This window comes from Ruditapes philippinarum, unplaced genomic scaffold (assembly GCF_026571515.1).
Source record: "Ruditapes philippinarum isolate M1 unplaced genomic scaffold, ASM2657151v2 ctg885_1_1_1_1, whole genome shotgun sequence".
NCBI classification, from domain to species: domain Eukaryota; kingdom Metazoa; phylum Mollusca; class Bivalvia; order Venerida; family Veneridae; genus Ruditapes; species Ruditapes philippinarum.
In genome coordinates this window covers 268,649-292,384 of record NW_026857915.1, presented here as the reverse complement: position 1 = coordinate 292,384, position 23,736 = coordinate 268,649, and the positions used below count along the sequence as shown (strand labels likewise).

The 23,736-nt window shown below is 35.1% G+C and overlaps 1 protein-coding gene across 1 annotated transcript in view; it reads right to left on the bottom strand.

Annotated features, from left to right (window-relative positions):
- The window catches only part of LOC132751499 (E3 ubiquitin-protein ligase rnf213-alpha-like), a gene marked incomplete at its 3' end in the record, with an annotated part of 150,663 nt that overhangs the window by 63,514 nt on the left and 63,413 nt on the right, over positions 1–23,736 (bottom strand). Inside the window, exons 17-20 of the mRNA XM_060741665.1 lie at positions 23,068–23,365; positions 22,422–22,695; positions 15,289–15,445; positions 129–349 (exon numbers count right to left, since the gene is read on the bottom strand). Of these exons, the coding sequence (XP_060597648.1) occupies positions 129–349; positions 15,289–15,445; positions 22,422–22,695; positions 23,068–23,365 (950 nt within the window). The remainder of the gene's footprint in view (positions 1–128; positions 350–15,288; positions 15,446–22,421; positions 22,696–23,067; positions 23,366–23,736) is intronic.

Here is a 23,736-nt window from a genome sequence, read left to right as displayed (position 1 = left end):
AACATCTTAGATAGGCTAATTACGGAACATCTAAGATTCACAAAATTGGTCTTTAACATCAAAATGAATAAAACAACAAACAATTTCACAATAAACAAAATTAATTCATGTTTATTGCTTAAAAATACCAATTTCTTTGGGAGTTCAGGATTTGCTTCAAGTTCTTTCCAAACAACATCACAAAGATTCAAGAGTTCCTTGTAACCACAATCCTCATCCAGATCAAATATAAGTGGGGCATATCCTGTCACAGCTGAGTGGAGACATTGAACGCGAGCAATGTTAATTGGTTCATCACCAGCTGACATAAATGCAAGGTCAACAAATACTTTCAGCTCTTTTAATCCAGCTAAAATAAAATGTTTTTGTTTAACTTATTTTGATATAAACCTAACCATATACATGTACATATACCAACATTATATTAAGTATTCATTCCTGACAAATCGTTTGGAGTTTCTTTAATTGAAAATTTTTTTAAAACACATCAAGATAATATTGTACAAGAATCTAAATAAAACTGGGCCATTCCATTTCTAAATTCACTATCACAGGAAAATCATTTTTAAAGTTCTGGTATGTTTTATCAAAGATACAAAGCTTGTAATGTCAATGTCATGCATAGAAGCAAATTGACTATCAGATTTTAACATCAACTTATTTTAGCTTACAATATTGTTCTTGACAGATTCAACAACATGCGAAAAAAGATATCAATGAGTTTACACAAGTTAAACAAGAGCACCGCTAGGCGGAGCATTATATGCCCAAAAGTACTTTTTCTTTTAGTAAGGATGGAGCATTTGTAAGACATGGGAATTAAATACAGTATTACCTCCTTCAAAAAGAACAGAAGAACATTCATGTATATATACAGTTGCTGTTTTTAAAGCACCGCAGTCAAGTTGTTATCTTGTTAGTAAAAATGTTACAACGGATGGACAAAAAGACGTCAGGGGTATAAAGCTGTTAATCCTATAAAATTTACAGCTGTAGGTTGATTAATGCTTGTGTTATTGAGAGAAAATTGTTTCCAGATTATAGGTGATAGTAACCTTGATCTTTGACCTTGTGACCCTAAAATCTATAGGCGTCTTCTACCAAATATGGACAATTATCCTATGAAGTTTGAATACTGTGGGCCAAATGGAACTTAAGTAATGATCCGGAAACCATTTTCAGTATTAAGCTAATAGTGACCTTGACCTTTGACCTTATGACCCTTAAATCAATAGGGGTCTTCTACCCAATATGGGCAACCATCCTATGAAGTTTGAATACTGTGGGCCAAATGGAATTTAAGTTATGCTGCGGAAACCATTTTCAGTTTAACGGTAATAGTTACCTTGACCAATTACCGTGTGACCGAAAAATCAATAGGGGTCTTCTAACCAACATGGACAATCATCCTATGAACTTTCAATACCATGGACCAAATAGAATTTAAGTTATGCTGCGGAAACCATTTTCAGTTTAAGGGTAATAGTAACCTTGACCTTTGACTTTGTGACCCCAAAATCAATAGGCGTCTTTTACTCAATATGGACAATCATCCTATGAAGTTTGAAAACTGTGGGCCAAATAGAACTTAAGTTATGTTCCGGAAACCATTTTCAGTATCAAGCTGAAAGTGACCTTGACCTTTGACCCCAAAATCAATAGGGGTCTTTTACCCAAATGGACAATCATCCTATGAAGTTTGAATACAGTGGGCCAAATGGAACTAAGGTTATGTTCCGGAAACCATTTTTAGTATTTAGCTAATAGTGACCTTGACCTCTGACCTTGTGACCCCAAAATCAATAAGGGTCTCACCCAATATGGACAATCAGTCTATGAAGTTTGAAAACTGTGAGCCAAATGGAACTTAAGTTATGCTCCAGAAACCATTTTCAGTATTAAGCTAAAAGTGACCTTGACCTTTGACCCCAAAATCAATAGGGGTCTTCTACCCAATATGGACAATCATCCTATGCGTTTGAAAACTGTGGGCCAAATGGAACTTAAGTTATGCTTCGGAAACCATTTTCAGTTTTAGGGTAATAGTGACCTTGACCTTTGACCTTGTGGCACCAAAATCAATAGTGTTCTTCTACCCTATATGGCAATCATCCTTTGAAGTTTGAATTGCAGGGGCCAAATGGAACTTAATTTATGCTCCGGAAACCAAATTGCTAACGGACGGAAGGACGTTCCTACAAATGGTCATTTATTGGGTACTACTTTTGTTTAAAAGTACCAAATAAGAGAACAATACTGACGGAATGAATAGAATTATCCAACAAGTGTTCTCTCGTGTGTTGAAGGAACCCAACAAGTGTCCTCTCGTTCGCCTGGAAAGATGGACAGACGGACGGGCAAGGGTAAATCTAACCCCCCCCCCCCCCTAAAGTGGAGGCACAAAAAATCTATTAACAAATGAATTCGGAGTTCAAAAATTAAATGCAGATAATTCTGGGAATACAGGAGCTTGCGTTTTATAAATCTTACCCATATAACAAGAAGTTATAGCAATAAAATAATATTTGTTAACATAAATTCCAAGTTCAAGGGGGAATAATTCTGGAAATAGTCACGCAAGAGCTATGAACCTTGTCACACAGCGTGTGTGTAATGATAGGAAATATATATTTGAAGTTTGAAGTAGATAACCTAAAAAGTAAACAAGTTAAAATATTTCTTAACCTTTTACCCCATGAGCATATTGCGAAAAATGGCCGTTTTCATTGAAAAGCCTCCTGTAACAAGTTCAAACTGCTATGAAACTATGAAAAAAACTTCAATACTAATGAAACTTGGCACAAATGTTGACTACACCATAGCCTCTGTAACAGCATGCTCAATGGTAAATTTCCTGTTACCATGGCAAGGGGGGGGGACGTCTCAAAATTGCCAAAAATCACTATTTTGCATTGTTTTTTTCCATCAAAACTGATTTCAAAGTGCTGCAACTTCTCAAAGAAATGAGATAGAGTAAAAGGCTATTCAGCGTCGGTTACTAGTTACCCTAAGATCGACCTGGGCCATTTTAGCCTGTCACATGTCCAAAATTTTCTTGGCGATGAGGGGGACTCCGCCCCCTTTCAAACCCCCCAAACAGAAGGGGGCACATCCCCCTTCTGGCAACCCCCTGATGTAATATTTGGATGGGGGACGGCGCCGAAAAAGTGGTCACTTTTTTTAACAACATTTCTCAAACGAAAAACAGTGTTTGAGGCCTAAATAGGACATTGTTTCACTGTTTGAGGCCTCAAAAAAGGGGGGGGGCAAAAAGCCGTCGAAACACGGGAAAAGGTTAATGTTCAAAGGAAGATAAATCTGAAAATATTGCTTATTGTTATGAACCTTGTCACATAAGATGACCATGTAATTGATGATAAGGAATATGTATGTGAAGTTTGAGGAAGACACATTTAAAACTAAAGAAGTTATGGTAAAAGATAACATTTTTCAAGTAAAAAATCTAAGTTCATGAACATATATTTGGAGTATGAAGTTGATCCGTTTGATGTAAAAGTAAAAAAATATATTTTTTAAGAAAAAGTTCAAGGGGAGATAAATTGGAAAATATTGGTTATTAGAGTTTTGAACCTTGTGACATAAGATGTGGTTGATACCTTCAGAAATAAAGAAGTAACAGTACAGAAAAAGAAATGTCGAACAACACATATGCCCCCCTTTCTAGCCCTTGACTCACATTATTTGTTTTTTTTTATATAGAAACTTGCCAATTGGTACATGGAAGTGTTCAATTATGGAAAAAAGAAAAACTGGCCCTGAGTCGCTCACCAGAAACAACTGCTTTTCAGTGTTGGAATGTCAATATATTCTTATATTAAATTTGAGCATAGAAAATGTTTAAACAAAAATTTGAAGAAATACCATGACCTGGGGCATTTAAGTAAGCTTTAGCTTAAACGGGGCTAATCAAATTAATATGAGCAAACTTAATAAAAGACTACCTGGCATTTAAGTAAGCTTTAGCTTAAACGGGGCTAATCAAATTAATATGAGCAAACTTAATAAAAGACTACCTAAGAATGCTACAAAGTTTGGTGATCATCTCTCAATTATTTCAGTAGGAAATGATGTTCGAAGATTTTTCTATTTTTAGCTTTAGTGGCGCCTAAAAGGGGCTTATCAAATTAAAATAAGCAAACTTGATAAAAAGAGTACACAAGAATGCTACAAAGTATGGTGATCATCCATCAATTGCTTTTGAAGTAGACGATGTTTAAAGGTTTTTCTATTTCAAGCTTTAGGGGCCCCTAAAAGCGGCCAATCAAATTAATATGAGCAAATTTGATAAAAGATTACCCAAAATGCTATAGACAAAGCTTGGTGTTCATCCATCAATAAGTTCTGTAGGAGAAGATGTTTAAACGTATTTCTATTTTTAATTTTAGAGGCCACTAAAAGGGGCTAATCGAATTAATATGAGCAAACTTAATAAAAGACTACCCAATAATGCTACAGACAAAGTTTGGTGATCATCCATCAATTAGTTCTGTAGCAATAAACGTTTTAACGTATATCTATTTTTTATTTTAGCGGCCCCTAAAAGGGGCCAATCAAAATAAAATGAGTAAACTTGATAAAAGACTACCCAACACTGCTACAGACAAAGTTTGGTGATCATCCATCCATTAGTTCTGAAGATATTAACATTTAACGGTATTTCTATTTTAGCTTTAGCGGCCCCTAAAAGGGTCAAATCAAATTTATATATGCAAACTTGATACATCACTACGCAAGAATGCTACAGACAAAGTTTGGTGATCATCCATCCATTAGTTTTGTAGAAGAAGATGTTTAAAGGTTTTCAATATTTAGCCCTAGAGACCCCTAAAAGGGGCCAATCAAAATAATATTAGCAAACTTGATGGAAAACTACCCAAGAATGCTACAGACAAAGTTTGGTGATCATCCATCAATTAGTTCCGTAGAAATAGACGTTTAAAGGTTTTTCTATTTTAGCATTAGCGGCCCATAAAAGAGGCCAATCAAATTAATATGAGCAAACTTGATAAAAGACTACCCAAGAATGCTACAGACAAAGTTTGTGATCATCCATCAATTAGTTCTGTAGAAGATGTTTAAAGGATTTTCTATTTTTAGCTCTGCTGACCCCTAAAAGGGGCCAATTAGAATGACATGAGCAAATTAAAGTGAGACTGTCACAAGGATGCTACAGACCAAATTTGAAGTAAATCTGCTGAGTAGTTTCAGAGAAGAAGACGATTGTTGACGCATGACGACGGACGACGAACGCCGGAGCATGCCCCTTTTATACCAATAGCTCACCCTGAGCCTTCGGCTCTGGTGAGCTAAAAATGAAGACTTTGTGATAAATAGTTTTCAAGATAATGAGATATTTAAGGCTCCTGTGACCTAGACCTTTGAACAAGTGACCGCAAATTAGGGGTCATCTAATAATTATGTCCAATCAATATTAGAAATACGAAGACTAAATATATTTCAAGATAATGAGCAGAAACCATACTAACATTCAAGAACCCTGTGACCTTGACCTTTGACCTAGTGATCACAAAATCATTAGGGGACACTTTCTATTTATGACCAACCAGTATGTAAAATATGAAGACTTTGTGATCAATATTTCAAAATAATAAGCGTTATCTATTCTGAAATTTAAGGCCCCTATGATGTTGACCTGTTATCTAGAGACCCCAAAATACAGATCAATACAGATCATCTATTGGTTATAACCAATTTCTTTGTGTAGTATGACGACTTTGTGATAATTATCTTTCAAGACAAGAGCCACCGCCGGGCGGGGGCAACGCTCGACTTTTTACTTAAACGCAAACATAGAAAGGTTTGAACATATATTGATGTTTCCTTTTTATAAATTTAGTTGGTCTGTCTTTTTTTTGGTCTGACATTATTTTTGTTTATATATTTTGTATATATATGAATAGAAACATAAAGCATATTTCTAAAAATAGCAACAGTACGCAATTTCTAAAAATAGCAACAATGACGCAATTTCTAAAAATAGCAACAATGACGCAATTTCTAAAAATAGAAAAAATGACGCAATTTCTAATTCTAAAAATAGAAAAAATGACGCAATTTCTAAAAATAGAAAAAAATGACGCAATTTCTAAAAATAGAAACAATGACGCAATTTCTAAAAATAGAAAAAAATGACGCAATTTCTAAAAATAGAAGCAATGACGCAATTTCTAAAAATAGAAAAAAATGACGCAATTACTAAAAATAGCAACAATGACGCAATTTCTTAAAATAGAAACAATGACGCAATTTCTAAAAATAGCACAAATGACGCAATTTCTAAAAATAGAAAAAAATGACGCAATTTCTAAAAATAGAAAAAATGACGCAATTTCTAAAAATAGAAAAACATGACGCAATTTCTAAAAATAGATAAAAATGACGCAATTTCTAAAAATAGAAGCAATGACGCAATTTCTAAAAATAGAAAAAAATGAAGCAATTACTAAAAATAGCAACAATGACGCAATTTCTAAAAATAGAAAAAAATGAAGCAAATTCTAAAAATAGCAACAATGACGCAATTTCTAAAAATAGAAAAAATGACGCAATTTTTAAAAATAGAAAAAAAATGAAGCAATTTCTAAAAATAGAAAAAATGAAGCAATTTCTAAAAATAGAAAAAAATGACGCAATTTCTAAAAATAGCAACAATGACACAATTTCTAAAAATAGAAAAAATGACGCAATTTCTAAAAATAGAAAAACATGACGCAATTTCTGAAAATAGAACAAAAATGACGCAATTTCTAAAAATAGAAAAAAATGACGCAATTTCTAAAAATAGAAAAAAATGACGCAAATTCTAAAAATAGCAACAATGACGCAATTTCTAAAAATAGAAAAAATGACGCAATTTTTAAAAATAGAAAAAAAATGAAGCAATTTCTAAAAATAGAAAAAATGACGCAATTTCTAAAAATAGAAAAAAATGACGCAATTTCTAAAAATAGAAACAAGGACGCAATTTCTAAAAATAGAAAAAATGACGCAATTTTTAAAAATAGAAAAAAAATGAAGCAATTTCTAAAAATAGAAAAAATGACGCAATTTCTAAAAATAGAAAAAAATGACGCAATTTCTAAAAATAGAAACAATGACGCAATTTCTAAAAATAGAACAAAAATGACGCAATTTCTAAAAATAGAAAAAATGACGCAATTTCTAAAAATAGCAACAATGACGCAATTTCTAAAAATAGAAAACAAGAACCGGTTGAACCGGGTGATGCTCCCCGAGAAGGTTCTGGACACAGGAAAGTATTAAAAAAATGAACAAAGGGCAATAACTCCAAAATTAGACCTGGCTTTGTTTAGGTTCTTGAAGCGTTGCAGTTCTATCCAATTATATCTAGCTACCTACAAAGTTTCATGTTGATATCTCTAATAGTTTTAAAGTAATGTCCAGGACAAAAGTCAAAAAGTAAAAATAAACAAAGGGCAATTACTTCAAAATAAGGCAAGGCAGAGTAATGATTCTTAAGCACTGCACTTCCACCCAATGAGACCTATCTATCTACAAAGTTTCATGTTGATACCTCTTATAATTTTAGAGTAATGTCCCAGACAAAGTTCAAAGTGTCAAAAATGAACAAAGGGCAATAACTACAAAAGTAGGCAAGACAGTGTTACAGTTCTTGTGCACTGCAAACTTACTCAATGAGATCTATCTACCTACAAAGTTTCATGTTGATATCTCTTATACATTAAGAAATATGTCCCAGACAAAGTTCAAAGTGTAAAAATAAACAAAGGGGGATAATTCAAAAATTAGGCAAGGCAGAGTTAAGGTTCTTGTTCACTGCACACCTACTCAATGAGATCTATCTACCTACAAAGTTTCATGTTGATACCTCTTATACTTTTAGAGTTATGTCCCGGACAAAGTTTCAAAGTGTAAAATAAACAAAGGGGGATAATTCAAAAATTAGACAAGGCAGAGTTACGGTTCTTGTGCACTGCACACCTACTCAATGAGATCTATCTACCTACAAAGTTTCATGTTGATACCTCTTATACTTTTAGAGTTATGTTCTGGACAAATTTCAAAGTGTAAAATAAACAAAGGGGATAATTCAAAAAATTAGGCAAGGCAGAGTTACGGTTCTTGTGCACTGCACACCTACCCAATGAGATCTATCTACCTACAAAGTTTCATGTTGATACCTCTTATACTTTTAGAGTTATGTCCGGACAAAGTTCAAAGTGTAAAATAAACAAAGGGGAATAATTCAAAAAATTAGGCAAGGCAGAGTAACGGTTCTTGTGCACTGCACTTCTACTCAATGAGATCTATCTACCTACAAAGTTTCATGTTGATACCTCTTATACTTTTAGAGTTATGATCCCGGACAAATTTCAAAGTGTAAAATAAACAAAGGGGGATAATTCAAAAATTAGACAAGGCAGAGTTACGGTTCTTGTGCACTGCACTTCTACTCAATGAGATCTATCTACCTACAAAGTTTCATGTTGATACCTCTTATACTTTTAGAGTTATGTTCTGGACAAATTTCAAAGTGTAAAATAAACAAAGGGGGATAATTCAAAAATTAGGCAAGGCAGAGTTACGGTTCTTGTGCACTGCACACCTACCCAATGAGATCTATCTACCTACAAAGTTTCATGTTGATACCTCTTATACTTTTAGAGTTATGTCCCGGACAAAGTTCAAAGTGTAAAATAAACAAAGGGGAATAATTCAAAAATTAGGCAAGGCAGAGTAACGGTTCTTGTGCACTGCACTTCTACTCAATGAGATCTATCTACCTACAAAGTTTCATGTTGATACCTCTTATACTTTTAGAGTTATGTCCCGGACAAATTTCAAAGTGTAAAATAAACAAAGGGGATAATTCAAAAAATTAGGCAAGGCAGAGTTACGGTTCTTGTGCACTGCACTTCTACTCAATGAGATCTATCTACCTACAAAGTTTCATGTTGATACCTCTTATACTTTTAGAGTTATGTCCCGGACAAAGTTCAAAGTGTAAAATAAACAAAGGGGATAATTCAAAAATTAGGCAAGGCAGAGTTATGGTTCTTGTGCATGCACTTCTACTCAATGAGATCTATCTACCTACAAAGTTTCATGTTGATACCTCTTATACTTTTAGAGTTATGTCCCGGACAAAGTTCAAGTGTAAAAATAAACAAAGGGGAATAATTCAAAAATTAGGCAAGGCAGAGTTTACGGTTCTTGTGCACTGCACACCTACTCAATGAGATCTATCTACCTACAAAGTTTCATGTTGATACCTCTTGTTGTTTCAAAGTTATGTCCCGGACAAGAAAAGGGGACGGACGGACGGACGGACGGACGGACGGAAAGACGGACGGACGGATGGACGGGACGGACAGGACAAGGCGGCCGACTATATGCTCCCCCGAAATTTTTTCGGGGAGGCATAAAATGACGCAAATTCTAAAAATAGCAACAATGACGCAATTTCTAAAAATAGAAAAACATGACACAATTATATACATGTATATATATATTATATATATATATATATATATATATATATATATATATATATATATATTTGATATATATATATATATATTTGATATATATATATATATATATGTATATATATATATACATGCATATATATATATATATTTATATATATATATATATACCTGCATATATGTATATATATACACACACACATTTATATATATATATATATAATACATATACTATACATACACACACACCAATAAATGCACAATCTGAGAAAATTCAGTAATATAACCTTCAAGGTCAAGGTCATTAAAGAGCCCAAGCAAATTTGGGTTTGATAAACAACAAGGTCTGGTCATTAAGAATGTTCTGTTATAATATGAAGTTTATCCCTTCTAAAATAGCAAAGTTACAGTCAGTTACTGCCAAAACAATGAAAATTTCAATAATTTGACCTTCAAAGGCAATGTCATTAATGAGTGAAGGTCAAGGTCTTTCGGTATATTTTTAACAGTTATCTTTGAAGATTATTATGTTCAAGTTTGAAGACAATCCATCCAAAAATAACAAAGTTACAGCCAATAATAGCCAAAAAAATGAAAATTTCAATAATTTGACCTTCAAAGTCAAGGTCATTGATGAGTGAATGTCAAGGTCTGACTGGTTATTTTTAAGGGATATCCTTGAAGATTATTATGTTCAAGTTTGAAGACAATCCATTCAAAAATAACAAAGTAACAGCCAATAACAGCATGAACAAGCAAAAATTGGACTTTTAACCTTGAAGGTCAAGGTCATTTATGGATGAAGGTCAAGGTTAGTGTGGTCTACTGAAAGGTCTTGTCCCAAGGGTTGTTGTGGCCAAGTATGAAGACAATACACCAAGAAATAAAAAAGTTATGATCCAGGTACAAGTTTTCGGACGGCAACGGCAACGGCAACGGCAACGGAGACGGCAACGGCAACGGCAACGCCGACCTGACTATAACAATACCTCAACTTTTTTTTCAAAAAAAAAAAAAGTCGAGCTAAAAATGAGCTGAAATTATACTACCATTCAAAGACCCTTTGATCTTGACCTTTGACCAATTGACCCAAAAATCTAAAATGGGTCATTTACTAGTCTTGAACAATCAATATGTGAAATATGAAGACTTTGTGATAAGAATTAACCAAGATAATAAGCAGGAATAATATTGCAATTCAAGGCCTCTGTGACCTTGACCTTTGACCTAGTGACCCAAAAATCAATAGGATCATTAACTAGTTAAGACCAATCAATATGTGAAATATGAAGACTTTGTGATGATTTGTAACCAACATAATGAGCAAAAACCATTCTGACATTTAAAGCCCCTGTGACCGTGACCTTTTGACCTAGTGACCCCAACAACAATAGGGGTCATCTACTAGTTATGTCCAATCAATATGTGAAATATGAAGACTGTGATGATTCGTAACCAAGATAATGAGCAAAAACCATTCTGACATTTAAAGCCCCAGTGACCTTCACCTTTGACCTAGTGACTCCAGCATCAAATGGGGTCATCTACTAGTTATTACCAATAAATATGTGAAACATGTAGACTTTGTGATGAATTCTTTTCAAAATAATCAGCGGAACCATTCAGATATTTAAGGTCCCTTTAACATTGACCTGTCACTTTAAATCAGTAGGAATCATCTCCTTGGTATGGCCAATCAATATGTGAAATATGAAGACTTTGTGATAAATAGTAACTAAGATAATAAGCCAAATAATATTACCATTCAAGGCCCCTGTGACCTTTACCTTTTGACCTTGTGACCCCAAAATCAAAAGGGGTCATCTACTAGTTATGTCCAATCAATATGACAAATATGAAGACTTTGTGATGATTTGTAACCAAGATAACGAGCAAAAACCATTTCTGACATTTAAAGTCCCTGTGACCTTGACCTTTGACCTAGTTACCCCAATATCATATGGGGTCATCTACTAGTTATGAGCAATCAATATGTGAAACATGTAGACTTTGTGATGAATTATTTTCAAGATAATCAGCGGAAACCATTCAGACATTTAAGGTCCCTTTAACCTTGACATTTCTCTTAAAATCAGTAGGAGTCATCTACTTGTTATGACCAATCAATATAAGAAATATGAATACTTTGTGATGAATAGTAACGAAGATAATAAGCCAAACCATATTACCATTCAAGGCTCCTGTGACCTTGACCTTTTGACCTAGTGACCCCAAAATCAAAAGGGGGCATCTACTAGTTATGTCCAATCAATATGTGAAATATGAAGACTTTGTGATGATATGTAACCAAGATAATGAGCAAAAACCATTATGACATTTAAAGCCCCAGTGACCTTGACCTCTGATCTAGTGACCCAAACATCAAAAGGGGTCATCTACTAGTTATGACTAATCTATATGTGAAACATGTAGACTTTGTGATAAATTCTTTTCAAGATAATCATCGGAAACCATTCAGACATTTAAGGCTCCTTTAACCTTGACCTTTCTCTTAAAATCGGTAGGAGTCATCTACTTGTTATGACCAATCAATATGTGAAATATGAAGACTTTGTGATAAAAAGTAACTAAGATAATAAGCCAAATCATATTACTATTCAAGGCCCATGGAAATCGACCTTTTGACCTAGTGACCCCAAAATCAAAAGGGGTCATCTACTAGTTATGTCCAATCAATATGTGAAATATGAAGACTTTGTAATGATTTGTACCAAGATAATGAGCAAAAACCATTCTGACATTTAAAGCCCCTGTGACCTTGACCTTTGACCTACTGACCCCAACATTAAATGGGGTCATCTACTAGTTATGACAAATCTATATGTGAAACATATAGACTTTGTGATGAATTATTTTCAAGATAATCAGCGGAAACCATTCAGACATTTAAGGCCCCTTTAACCTTGACCTTTCTCTTTAAATCAGTACGAGTCATCTACTTGTTATGGCCAATCAATATGTGAAATATAAAGACTTTGTGATAAAAAGTAACTAAGATAATAAGCCAAATCATATTACCATTCAAGGCCCCTGTGACCTAGACCTTTTGACCTAGTGACCCCAAAAATAATTTGGGTCATCTTCTAGTTATTTCCAATCAATATGTGAAATATAAAGACTTTGCGATGAATTGTAAGCAAGATAATGAGCAGAAACCATTCTGACATTTGAGGCCCCTGTGACCTTGTGCTTTGACCTAATGACCCCAAAATCAATCGGGGTCATGTACTAGTTATGTCCAATCAATATGCGAAATATCAAGACTAAGATAATCAGCTGAAAGCATTCTGACATTTAAGGCCCCTGTGACCTTGACCTTTGACCTAGTGAACCCAAAATTAATAAGAGTCATCTTCTAGTTATGACTAATCAATATGTGAAATATGAAGACTTTGTGATGAATTCTTTTCAAGATAATCAGCCAAAACCATTTTGACATTTAAGGCTCCTGTGACCTTGACCTTTGACCTAGTTACCCCAAAATCAATAGGGGTCTTCTACTAGGTATGACCAATCACTTTGTGAAAGATGAAGGCTTTGTGAGAAATTGTTTTCAAGATAATCAGCGGAAACCATGCAAAACAATATACCCCCTCTTCTTCGAAAGGGGGCATAATATCATTTTTTAAGGAAAATTATAAGTTAAAGGGGAGAAAAAATAATCGTGTGAGAGTTATTAACCTTGTCACATAAGATGAGGTTGATGATAAAGAACATATATTTGAAGTTTGAAGTTGATCCCTTCAGAGGGCCATGATTGCCCTGAAGTCGCTCACCTGTATATAGGCCCCATGAGCGGGGCCAGTTTAAACCCCAGGGCTTTTATTTGAACAAACTTGGTAGACACCCATTAGAAGATGTTTCATGCTAAACATCTAAGGTCTAGCTCTGTGGGTTCTTTAAAAGAAGATATTTTTAGTTTTTACTATATGCATATAGGGAAAATCAATGACCCCCTGGGGTGGGGCCAATTTTGACCCCAGGGCTTTTATTTGAACAAACTTGGTAGACACTCACTAGAAGATGTTTCATGTCAAATATCTAAGCTCTAGCTCTTTGGATTTTTAGAAGAAGTTTTTCCTTTTGGTTGCCATGGCAACCAGTGTTCTGCATGGAATTAAATTCTTTGAACAATTTTTAAAGGTGACCACCAAAGGAACATTCCTGTAAAGTTTGGATGAAATTGGCTCGGTGGTTTATGAGGAGATGTCATTTAAAGTAAAAGTTTACGGACGACGGACGCCAGACAAAAAGCGATCACAAAAGCTCACCCTGTCACTTTGTGACAGGTGAGCTAATAAAAATTTATAGTGAAAACTATTTTACTGCACCGAAACTTTAATCTGAAAACTGGACGTGGACACAGACATCAACGCCAAGTCAAGAGAACAGCTCTTCATACACTTTGTATAGTTGAGCTATAAATGTGAACTCTAGAGTGTAAACGAACAAATGTGGACAGACAACGGATGACGGACATTCAACGATCATAAAAGGAAAATCAATGACCCCCGGGGAGAGGCCAATTTTGACCCAGGTCTTTTTTCTAAAAAACTTTGTAGACACTTTACTTGGAGATATTTCATGCCAAATGTCTATGCTCAAGTTCTTTTGGGTTTTTAAAAGAAGATTTTTTCTAAGCTTTTTCTTTTGTTTGCAATGACAGTTCTACATGGGAATAATATTAAAAGGTGACCACCAAAGGAACATTCATGTGAAGTTTGGATGAAATTGGATAAGCAGTTTATGAACAGTTTACAAGGGGACAGCCGGACGCCGGACAAATTGTATTCACAACAAGAGCACCGCTAGGCTGAGCATTATATGCCCGAAAGTGTTTTTTTTAGTAAGGATGAAGCATTTGTAAGACATGGGAATAAAATAAAGTATTGCCTCCTTAGCAATCCTTTGCCAAATAGCAATCCTCCTATGAAGTTTAAATATTGTGGGCCAAATGGAACTTAAGTTTAGCTCTAGAAGTTGTTTTCAGTTTTGAGGTAATAGCGACCTTGAACTTTGACCTTGTGACCCAAAAATCAATAGGGTCTTCTACCCAATATAGATAATCATCCTATTACGTTAGAACACTGTGGGCCAAATGGAACTTAAGTTATATTCTGGAAACTGTTTTCAGTTTTAAAGTAATAATGACCTTGACCTTTGACCTTGTGACCCAAAAATCAATAGGGGTGTTCTACCCAATATGGACAATCATCCTATGAATTTTGAATATTGTGGGCTTAATAGACCTTAAGTTATGCTCCGAAAACTGTTTTCAGTTTTAAAGTAATAGTTACCTTGACTTTTGACCTTGTGACCCCAAAATCAAAAGGGGTCTTCTACCCAATATGGAAAATCATCCTATGACGTTTGAATATTGTGGGCCAAATGGAACTTAAGTTATGCTCCGGACACAAAATTGTTAACGGACGGAGGGACAGACGGACAGATAGACAGACAGACGGACGTACGCCAGGGGGTATAACGTAATAAGCCCGAAATTCTTTCGGGCATATAAAAAAATGGTGTCACTTTATGACAGGTGAGCTAAAAATAAAGAAAAAGAATAAGATTATCTGCTGTATTAAAATTTTGTTCTATTTTGAAAGCGAACATGTATATCAAGTTTGAAGTGAAAAGGGTTTATAGTATCTGAGAAAATAGACCTTAACAAAAAGTTTAACCAGTGCTGACTTAAAAAAAATAGAGCTAAAAGTATGCAATTATTAGATACAGACAATTAAATTTAACCTACATGTCTCCATCGACTCTTTTAGCCATTGTACAAGTGGTCCACATTTCACAAACGCTTTCAGGCAATTTTCTTTATCTGGTGTCAAACCTTTGAGAAATTCACAGGCTTTCATCACAGTGTTGTTAAAACTTTTCATGTCTTGATCAGTTTCCCCATGCTAAAATAGAAATGATACAATCAACTGATGCAATATACATGTATATATCACAAAAAGGCATTTTGATACATATTAGAGCAGGTGTGGGTATTACCGAACATGCATGTATTGCTGAACACAATATTCTTTTCACCATAACCTTCTTAATATTCCTCTAATAAGGCAGTGACATCATAAACATGATGTCACTTCCTTTCCCGACATATCTGTTATATTTCCATCATGATCCTTGTCGAAGCAAAGACTTTCAAGACTAAAATACTACAACGCTTGAAAAGTATTTACTCTGTTAAAAATAATATAATTTTAGATACCTGATGTCATAAGGTATTATGGTCACGTGATTTCGATAAATCACATGTTTCTTGTTATTTGTGAAGCAAATACATGTATTATGATATGGGAAATAACTCAATATGTCACTTAGATATATATTTACTGAGTTATTTGCATGTTCAGAATTACAAGCATTTAAATTTTGTCATGTGTGAATTACCGAACACAGTGCTTACAATGATTGAAACAACACAGTTATCATTATTATAGCATTATACATTTATTTAAATACAGTTATAGTAGTAATATAAATAATCAGACAGACATAATTTCTTTTAATTTTCTAATGGATGAGCAGGCAGATAGACACAAAACGGCAGCGTTATTCACCATGTAGTTAAACTCTATTAGTTGAATTAAAGAAAAACAAGCAAATTAGTTTAATTTATATCCCTCGCTGAGTACTGGTTATAACTAACACAACAACTGAAGACAACTGAAGGCTTTATCTATATATATTTATCATGGCATAAACAGTAGTATTCTTTGTACATGAAAAATATTTAGGGCAATAAAAGAGCCATAACTATGCGTTAAATAGTTATATCTGAACATGCCAATTAGATGCAAATTGCCTTTTTGTATTGATGGTTCCTATACAGTTTTGTTGAAATCAATACAGCAGTTGCAAAGAAATAACAATATTGCTCTATAATCATACTACATAACAAATCAAGGGCCATAACTCCGTAATGAAGGGTCTGGTCTGAACAAGGCAACACATTATGCACATCTCCTCATGGTATTGACGGTTCCCATAAAGTTTAATTGAATTCCAGCCAGTAGTTGCAGAGAAGTAGCGGGGAAACAATTATTGATCTATGCACACTGCATATCTAATCTAGGGCCATAACTCTGAGTTTAAGTGTCTGATCGAAACAAGGCGAAGATATGTTCATCTCCTCTTGGTATTGAAGGTTCCAATAAAGTTTGTTGAATTCAAGCCAGTAGTTGCATAGAAGTAGCGCGGAAATGATTTATGCTCTATACGCATAATGCACAACTTATCAAGGGCCATAACTCTGAGTTAAAAGGTGTGAATAGAACAAGCTGACAATACCCGCATCTCCTCTTGAAATCATAAAATTTCGTTGAATTCCAGCCAGTAGTTGCAGAGAAATAGCAAGGAAACGATTATTGTTTTATATGTATACTGCATATCTAATCAAGGACCATAACTCTGACATAAAGTGTCTGACCAAAACAAGCCAATGATATGCGCATCTCCTCTTGATATTGAATGTTCGCATAAAGTTTCGTTGAATTCCAGCCAGTAGTTGCAGAGAAATAGCGCGGAAACGATTTTTGCTCTATACTCACAATGCATAACTAATCAAGGGCCATAACTCTAAGTTGAAGAGTCTGACTGGAACAAGGTGATGATATGCGCATCTCCTCTTGATATTGATGAGTCCCATAAAGTTTCGTTGAATTCCAGGCAGTAGTTGCAGAGAACTAGCGCGGAAACAAAATTCGGACAGACATCCTTACATTTGTATTCTTGTTTGGTATTTTACTGGGTAAAAAAGTACCCAACAATACATTAAAATTCATTAAAAATACCCAACAATACATACGGAATTAGTAGTTGATTAATTAGTTAATTGGTAGTTGTTGGGTATTTAGTACCCAACATATACCCTCTCGTGCGCTCAGACGGAAGGACGTATGGACAAGGCCAAAACAATACCCCCCTCCCGATTTCGTCGGCGGGGTATAAAAAAAGTATGGGATTCCAAAGTTCACCCCTCACAATACCGTCCCTTTGAAATACACTGGTCATAAGTGGGACAGTTCTAACTTAGTCTGAGGAAAGACGTATTGTTGAATTGGTCATGCACATTTCACATATCGGCCATGGACGATCCAGATAAGATCTTGCACACACTTGAACTTGAAAAAACTTGGTGAATGTCGCTGAACGGTTTTTTCGTGAAAACGAACCCAGTAGATCTTGGCTGGAGGGTTACTTTTGCGGCAACCCTGAACTGACCCTTAGAGCAACCATTCAGCTTGTAAAAAGAGAGAGTGATTGTTTCCCCAGAAAAGTTTAAAAGATGTGTTTTCTGAATTCAAACACTACCTTGAGGAGGAGTTAAACTATATTTCAGATTACCTGAGTATCTGATAAGTACATAAATGTGGATGGAATTCATTTGGAGTACAAATATTGTTAAGATCTTACGGTCGGCTGTTGTTGAATAACTACTAATTTGTCTTTTAATATTTATAAATATGAACATGTAATACATTGTTCAAAAGTGAATACTTGTAAAATAAATATTGCTTACATCAATAATGAAATGATATTGTTATAAATCTATCTATATTTCAGGTGAAGATTAACATTTTTTTAAAAAGTTGGCAGTTTTTGGAAATACACGCACGTGTGTTCGATGTTACACACATATGACTGGTACAGCAAGCAGTCAGGTCTAATATATAAAATGTCATAACCCTTTAGATAATGCGTGTAGATAAGTGTTTCTTGCATGTTTATGTAAAATAAATCTAATATTTGTCAAATGTCAATTGCAAATTGCGAGTACTGCGTGTATAACCGAATACTACGTATTTCACCTTAAGTGTTCGGTAATACCTACACCCGCTCTACACAGAACATAAGACTTCACTCATAACAGGTAGAGCTTGATGGGAAACAATTTTATCAAGTTGTTAGCCTAGTACATATTTGTGAGATCAACTTGACTATAAAACTCAATGTCTGTGATCGACTATCATTGGGAAATGTAGCCTTGCTCCAGGGTTGGACAACAGACCCCCTTACTATCTTACTTACTATCATCATGATAAAAGTTTTAATGTGTTCCAAAACAACAACAGTCTTAAACTCCTAATGACCTTAACAATGATATACTGTTCTCCAAAACATGAGGGCCTTGGAGCCCTTACCTAAAATACATTTCTAAAAATGTAACAAATCCTCATGCAACTAATATTATTAAGCAATTGGCTAAAATAAGATTGTCATCTTTAACAAAAACATTTGTAGTTGTCTGCTTGAAATAACTAAATGAGAAATATCACAGCTCTAGGCATTGTTGTAATAAGGAGCATTAAATAAACAGCAGGTGTCAAGTGCCATGTGGCAGCTATAAAAAATTTCACAGTATTTCACATTAGTTTTGAAGTATGAATACCAATGTAGCCAATGCTAGGGGTTGTAAGGGATAACAAACTTTTAAAGACCCCTTATAATTTATAGACTTAAACAAACCATGTTTTTCATATAATATTGTTGCTTTAAATGTATCACCCATTTCAAAACAAGAAGGTGTTTTTTATACAAAACAAGAGCCGGTTGAACCGGGTGATGCTCCCCGAATAGGTTTTGGACACAGAAAAGTGTATCTTTTGTAGTTTCAGAGTTATGTCCCAGATCTTATTATCAGATCATATATATCTTCAAAGTGTGATAATTCCAAACATAGGCAAGGCAGAGTTACTGTTCTTTGCACTGCACTTCTACTCAATGGGACACATCGTCTCAATATGTTGATCATTTCTGTAAAATAGTTATAAAATCCGACTTCAAATAACAAAGTTATCGGCCGGACATGATTTTGCTGCAAGGTCATGCTGTTCTTTGCAATGCACTTCTACTCAATGGGACACATCGTCTCAATATGTTGATCATTTCTGTAAAATAGTTATAAAATCCGACTTCAAATAACAAAGTTATCGGCCGGACATGATTTTGCTGCAAGGTCATGCTGTGACCTTGACCTTCAAGGTAGTGACCCAAATGTTGCAAGCGACGCTTCATCTCAATATGGTGATCATTTCTGTGAAATAGTTGTAAAATCCGACTTCAAATAACGAAGTTATGGGCCAGACACGATTTTGCTGCAAGGTCATGCTGTCACCTTGACCTTCAAGGTAGCGACCAAAATGTTGTACGCGACACGTCGTCTCAATATGGTGATCATTTCTGTGAAATAGTTCTAAAATCCGACTTCAAATAACGAAGGTATGGGCCAGACACGATTTAGCTGCATGGTCATGCTGTCACCTTGACCTTCAAGGTAGCGACCCAAATGTTGCACGCGACACGCAGTCTCAATATGGTTATCATTTCTGTGAAATAGTTGTAAAATCCGATTTCAAATAACAAAGTTATGGGCCGAACACGATTTTGCTGCAAGGTAGTGCTGTGACCTTGACCTTCAAGGTAGTGACCCAAATGATGCACGAGACATGTCGTCTCAATATGGTGATCATGTCTGTGAAATAGTTGTAAAAGCCGACTTCAAATAACGAAGTTATGGGCTGGACACGATTTTGCTGCAAGGTCATGCTGTCACCTTGACCTTCAAGGCAGCAACCTAAATGTTACGTGCGATCCGTCGTCTCAATATGGTGATCATTTCTGTGAAATAATTGTAAACTCCGACTTCAAATAACGAAGATATGCGCTGGACACGAATTTGCTGCAAGGTCATGCTGTGACCTTGTTCTTCAAGGTAGCGACGCAAATGTTGCGTGCGACACGTCGTCTCAATATGGTGATCATTTCTGTGAAATAGTTGTAAAATCCGACTTCAAATAACAAAGTTATGGGCCGGACACGATTTTGCTGCAAGGTCATGCTGTCACCTTGACCTTCAAGGTAGCGACCCAAATGTTGCACGCGACACGCAGTCTCAATATGGTTATCATTTCTGTGAAATAGTTGTAAAATCCGACTTCAAATAACAAAGTTATGGGCCTAACACGATTTTGCTGCAAGGTCATGCTGTCACCTTGACCTTCAAGGTAGTGACCCAAATGTTGCCTGAGACACGTCGTCTCAATATGGTGATCATGTCTGTGAAATAATTTTAATCTCCGACTTCAAATAACAAAGTTATGGGCCAGACACGAATTTGCTGCAAGGTCATGCTGTGACATTGACCTTCAAGGTAGCGACCAAAACGTTGCGTGCGACACGTCGTCTCAATATGGTTATCATTTCTGTGAAATAGTTGTAAAATCCGACTTCAAATAACGAAGGTATGGACCAAACACGATTTTGCTGCAAGGTCATGCTATCACCTTGACCTTCAAGGTAGCGACCCAAATGTTGCACGCGACACGCAGTCTCAATATGGTTATCATTTCTGTGAAATAGTTGTAAAATCCGACTTCAAATAACAAAGTTATGGGCCGAACACGATTTTGCTGCAAGGTCATGCTGTCACCTTGACCTTCAAGGTAGTGACCCAAATGTTGCACGAGACACGTCGTCTCAATATGGTTATCATGACTGTGAAATAGTTGTAAAATCCGACTTCAAATAACGAAGATATGGGCTGGACACGATTTTGCTGCAAGGTCATGCTGTCACCTTGACCTTCAAGGTAGCAACGTAAATGTTACGTGCGATCCGTCGTCTCAATATGGTGATCACGTCTGTGAAATAATTGTAAACTCCAACTTCAACTAACTAAGATATGCGCTGGACACAAATTTGCTGCAAGGTCATGCTGTGACCTTGACCTTCAAGGTAGCGACGCAAATGTTGCGTGCGACCCGTCGTCTCAATATGGTTATCATTTCTGTGAAATAGTTGTAAAATCCGACTTCAAATAAAAAAGTTATGGACCGGACACGAATTCGGGACGTAAGTATGTACGTTCAGAAGTACGTACGTACAGACGGACGGACAGACAGACAACCATGCGACTATATGCTCCACCGAAATTTTGCTGAGAGCATAAAAATGTCTCCCCTGTATGATATCTAAGGATGAAACAGCGACACAGTTCGACCAATGAAAACCTGGAAACCTGGGACAGGCATTATGTGATTGTTGACCTTGGGTCTTCTTTTGAACTTTTGTACAGGTGTAAACAAACCCTAATCCCATAATGACTATCCTCTAAGATTGGACAGATGGGCCCGAAAGTACAAGTTTTTTATCGAATGAACACAGAATATATCCCATAATGTTACTATGGACAGACATGCAAGCAAATTTAAAGTCATTTATATTATTTTCTTTTGCTTAAAAGAGGTTCATTGGCCCTTCCTTTGTTGTTACGGAAAGAGCTCTGTTTTTCTTTTTTTCTTCTTTTTAGTTATATGGCCCCTATCAATTTTCGGTATTGTGAAGGAGGCAAAAACAAAATGTCTAGCCATATATTACACCATATTAATAAAGTTTCTTCAGGGGCAAGGACATCTTTTTTATTCATATGGGGCATTACTTATATAACTGTTGTAAAGACACGAGGTGATGCTTTGTGCTCTAGGCACTGTATGAAAATAAAATTTAAAACAAATTAAAGTCCGTTTTTACCTACTCATGAATCAGACTGGTACTATGTATAAAAGTTTTGTAGAGGGCCACCTAAGAATCATTCATGTGAAATTTGGTCAAAATTTACCATGTGGTTATGGAGATGTTTTGTTCGGAAATTGTGTGTAATAATTTCATTATAACGACAAATGTTGACAGACGGACAGACTACCATTTTCTAGCACTTCATACTCTGATAAGATAAAACAACACTTAGCTAATCATGTTTACCATGACCTAGGACTACACTGTTACCCAAAATAAAGAAGTTCTCATTTAGTCCCCCATGAAATTTATATACTGTATCCAAAGATAATTAGAAAATTTCAGTTAACTTACTGTTGCAATAACTCTGATCTGTGAGAAATCACCCTTCAAATTGTATTCTTTAGCAAATTTTAGTATTGTCTTTGCTCCCTTTACACATGTTTCTAATTGTCTGTACTTTCTAAGCTGGTCAATACGCTTATCTATAATGTTGTCTAAAATACTCATCGTTCTTAACTCAGCTTTCATCTGGTCATAATTATCTCTATACTTCTGGCTGACCAGCTTCTCAAAGTCTTGAAACTTAATATTACCAGACTTTATCTTGTTTGTTATTGTGTCCCATCTGTAATTATATATCACAAAATTGCTTATCTTTAAGAAATAAATGGACATGGAAAATCAATTATTTGCTGCATAATTCCTCTTTTGCATTAATTTAAATTCAATTTTTATTTGTTTGCAAACTATACATTTAATTCAAAACTTGCTAGGGACGTGAGTGATGTTGCAATTTTTCATTATCAGTCATGTGCACACTCTGCCAAACCGAGTCTGCATATTTTTATGAAATTTTGTTAAGATATAGGCATCCAAAGGATCACTCTTTCTCAAGAAATTTGGTAAATCAAACCAATTATTTAGCAGTAATGAACAAATAAAAACAGTGTATTATCATATAGCATCCTGACACAATGATACCAAAATTTAAACTCACTGGTTTTTCACAATATTCCAAACATTCTGCACAACATCATCCAGCGTAGAGCATTGGTTAAACACTTCTTTACACTGTGCATTCCAAAGCATCATGAATGTATTACTGGTATAGCAAGCATGTAGTTGTGGTACCACATCTAGTACAAGAGGAGACAACTTGAATGCACACAGTCTGGGCTGGTATGTATCTACAACGTCTACTTTAGTTATATCAGCTGGTACACAGAATTCTCTGATTTGATGTATCTCTAAATCCTCCTGTTTCTTCAGTGTATCATCAATACTTGATGTGTCAACTAGCAAACATATTCAATATTAGTTATTAGAGAGATTACAATTGTTACTCATATAATACAGCAAGTGAAAAAAACACAATGAAAATAATTAATTCATTTAAAAGGACAAAGTTTAACTAGTTTACCATGTTCTTACATGGTTATAATTATAATTTTAGCTTCAAACACATTTATGTTCTTTAATACAAGATTGAAAGACAATACTGATTGTATAGCCTGATCTGTTTTCTAAACAAGGGGGGCACTGGCTCCAAAGCACTCACCTGAGAACATATTGTAAGGGCCACTTTTAACAATAAGGACAAAATACCGAACAACTATGGTAGAGGACCTATATATGATTTAATATACCAAATATTTAGCTAAGCTCA